At 43.1% G+C, this 1533-nt stretch overlaps 1 protein-coding gene across 2 annotated transcripts; it reads right to left on the bottom strand.

Moving 5' to 3' along the window:
• Positions 1-22: 22 nt before the first annotated feature.
• Positions 23-1290, bottom strand: LOC111463443 (dof zinc finger protein DOF3.7-like). Of its 2 annotated transcripts, XM_023107379.1 has the most exons (2): positions 1002-1290; positions 23-962 (listed from the first exon to the last, which is right to left on the bottom strand). In XM_023107379.1, the coding sequence occupies exons 1-2, from the start codon at positions 1108-1110 to the stop codon at positions 118-120; spliced, it is 954 nt and encodes a 317-aa protein (XP_022963147.1). In that variant the 5' UTR covers positions 1111-1290; the 3' UTR covers positions 23-117. The 2 variants fall into 2 exon arrangements, with proteins under 2 accessions (XP_022963147.1, XP_022963146.1); XM_023107378.1 differs by having other exon boundaries at positions 23-1290.
• Between the last annotated feature and the right edge of the window lie 243 nt (positions 1291-1533).

Raw genomic sequence — 1533 nt, 5'->3', positions numbered from 1 at the left:
AAAAAAAAAAAAAAAAAAAAAAAAAAAAAAAAAAAAAAAAAAAAAAAAAGCAAATCCTAATATGGGGAAAGAGAAATGGCCAAATCAGGGGAAACAAAACACAGTCTTTCTTTTTGATTAAGGATATGCTCCATTAGCACTAGCATGAACATCAGACCAAGAAAAAGTTGGGTTCCAGTAACCTGCCGCCGTTTCGCCGCCTCCCACCGGAGCCGTCTCCAAAATCGCCGCCGTACCTACACTCGTCACCCCCACTGATCCCTGCTGACCATCCATGAAATAATTGCTCGACGATGACTTAAGCTTCGTGTACAGCTCCTGAATCCCAGTGCTGGCGCCGGAAACGTGATCCCCGCTGCCATGGATATGTCCATTTTGTTGGTGAAGAACTTGGGTGTGATTGTTCCTCCAGTAAGAGCTGCACAGCCCCAGAGAAGAAATATGGTTCACCGGATCAAACCCCATCGTCCTAGCATGAAACGGCGTCGTCGTCGTGGTAGTAGCCGACGCGGGCGGTGGGTCGTTGATGACGTGGGATCTAGCGAGACTCTTAGGGTTAGGGTTTTGATTTTGGGTAGCGGATCTCAAAACGGCCAAAAGATGTGAATTTTGCGGCGACCCCCAAAGAATTTGCGTCGGCGATATTACTTGTGGATCCAACGCCGACCCATTTCCAAAACCAACCCGACCAAATATGTCAGACGACACCGTTTTCATCTTGGCAGCAGCCGATTTCACCACCGTAGCTGCCGCGGTCCTGTTCTTCCGACAGCCACCACCAATAGGAACATTCCTGAGGGCCCCACCTTTAGTCCAATAACGTCGACATGTTTTGCAAAAGTGGCGAGGTTGAGTGAGGTTATAGTTATTGTAGTAACAGAATTTGGTGTTGGAAGACTCGCATCTGGGGCACCGCAAGTTTTGGGCTTCCGAATTTGAGGTGGGTGTTGGCGTGGGTGTGGCCGTGTTTGTGGTGGAGGTGGGTGCAGAGAGGGAAGTGGAAGGGGAAGAATCTAGAATTGAAGCATTGATGGAGATTTTGGGGGAGATTTTGGGGTCTCCAGGTGGTGCAGCCAAAAGCCCTGAAACACCAAATAGTTCTTGGATCATTCTCTTTCTTTTCTCGTTCTTTTGGATTTCCCAACAATCCAAAAACAAAACAAAAGAAAAGCAAAGGGATGGAAGTGTGAGTCTTTTTAGTAAGTGGGAAAGGGATAAAGAAACAGCTTTTGATTTGGTGACATATGAGAGTGAGAGAGAGCTTTTGGGAGTGCAAAGAAGAGGAGAAGAGCTTTAATATATATATATATATTGCACAATAAAGCAATTGTTTTTCGCTTTTTTTTCTTTTTAATACCAAATTCTATACTATTGCTTCCAAAAACATACCCCTTTATATCAATTATCCTTGAGTTATAATTATTTCCACATAATTTAATTTTTTTTTTGATTCTATAGTTGCATTTATCGATATGTTTGGAATCATAGAAAAGAAGATTCGGATTGAAACTTTTTTTTTTTTTTTTTTTTTGA

This window comes from Cucurbita moschata, unplaced genomic scaffold (genome assembly GCF_002738365.1).
Source record: "Cucurbita moschata cultivar Rifu unplaced genomic scaffold, Cmos_1.0 Cmo_Scf00028, whole genome shotgun sequence".
In the NCBI taxonomy this organism is placed as follows: domain Eukaryota; kingdom Viridiplantae; phylum Streptophyta; class Magnoliopsida; order Cucurbitales; family Cucurbitaceae; genus Cucurbita; species Cucurbita moschata.
This window is presented reverse-complemented; position numbering and strand designations above follow the sequence as displayed.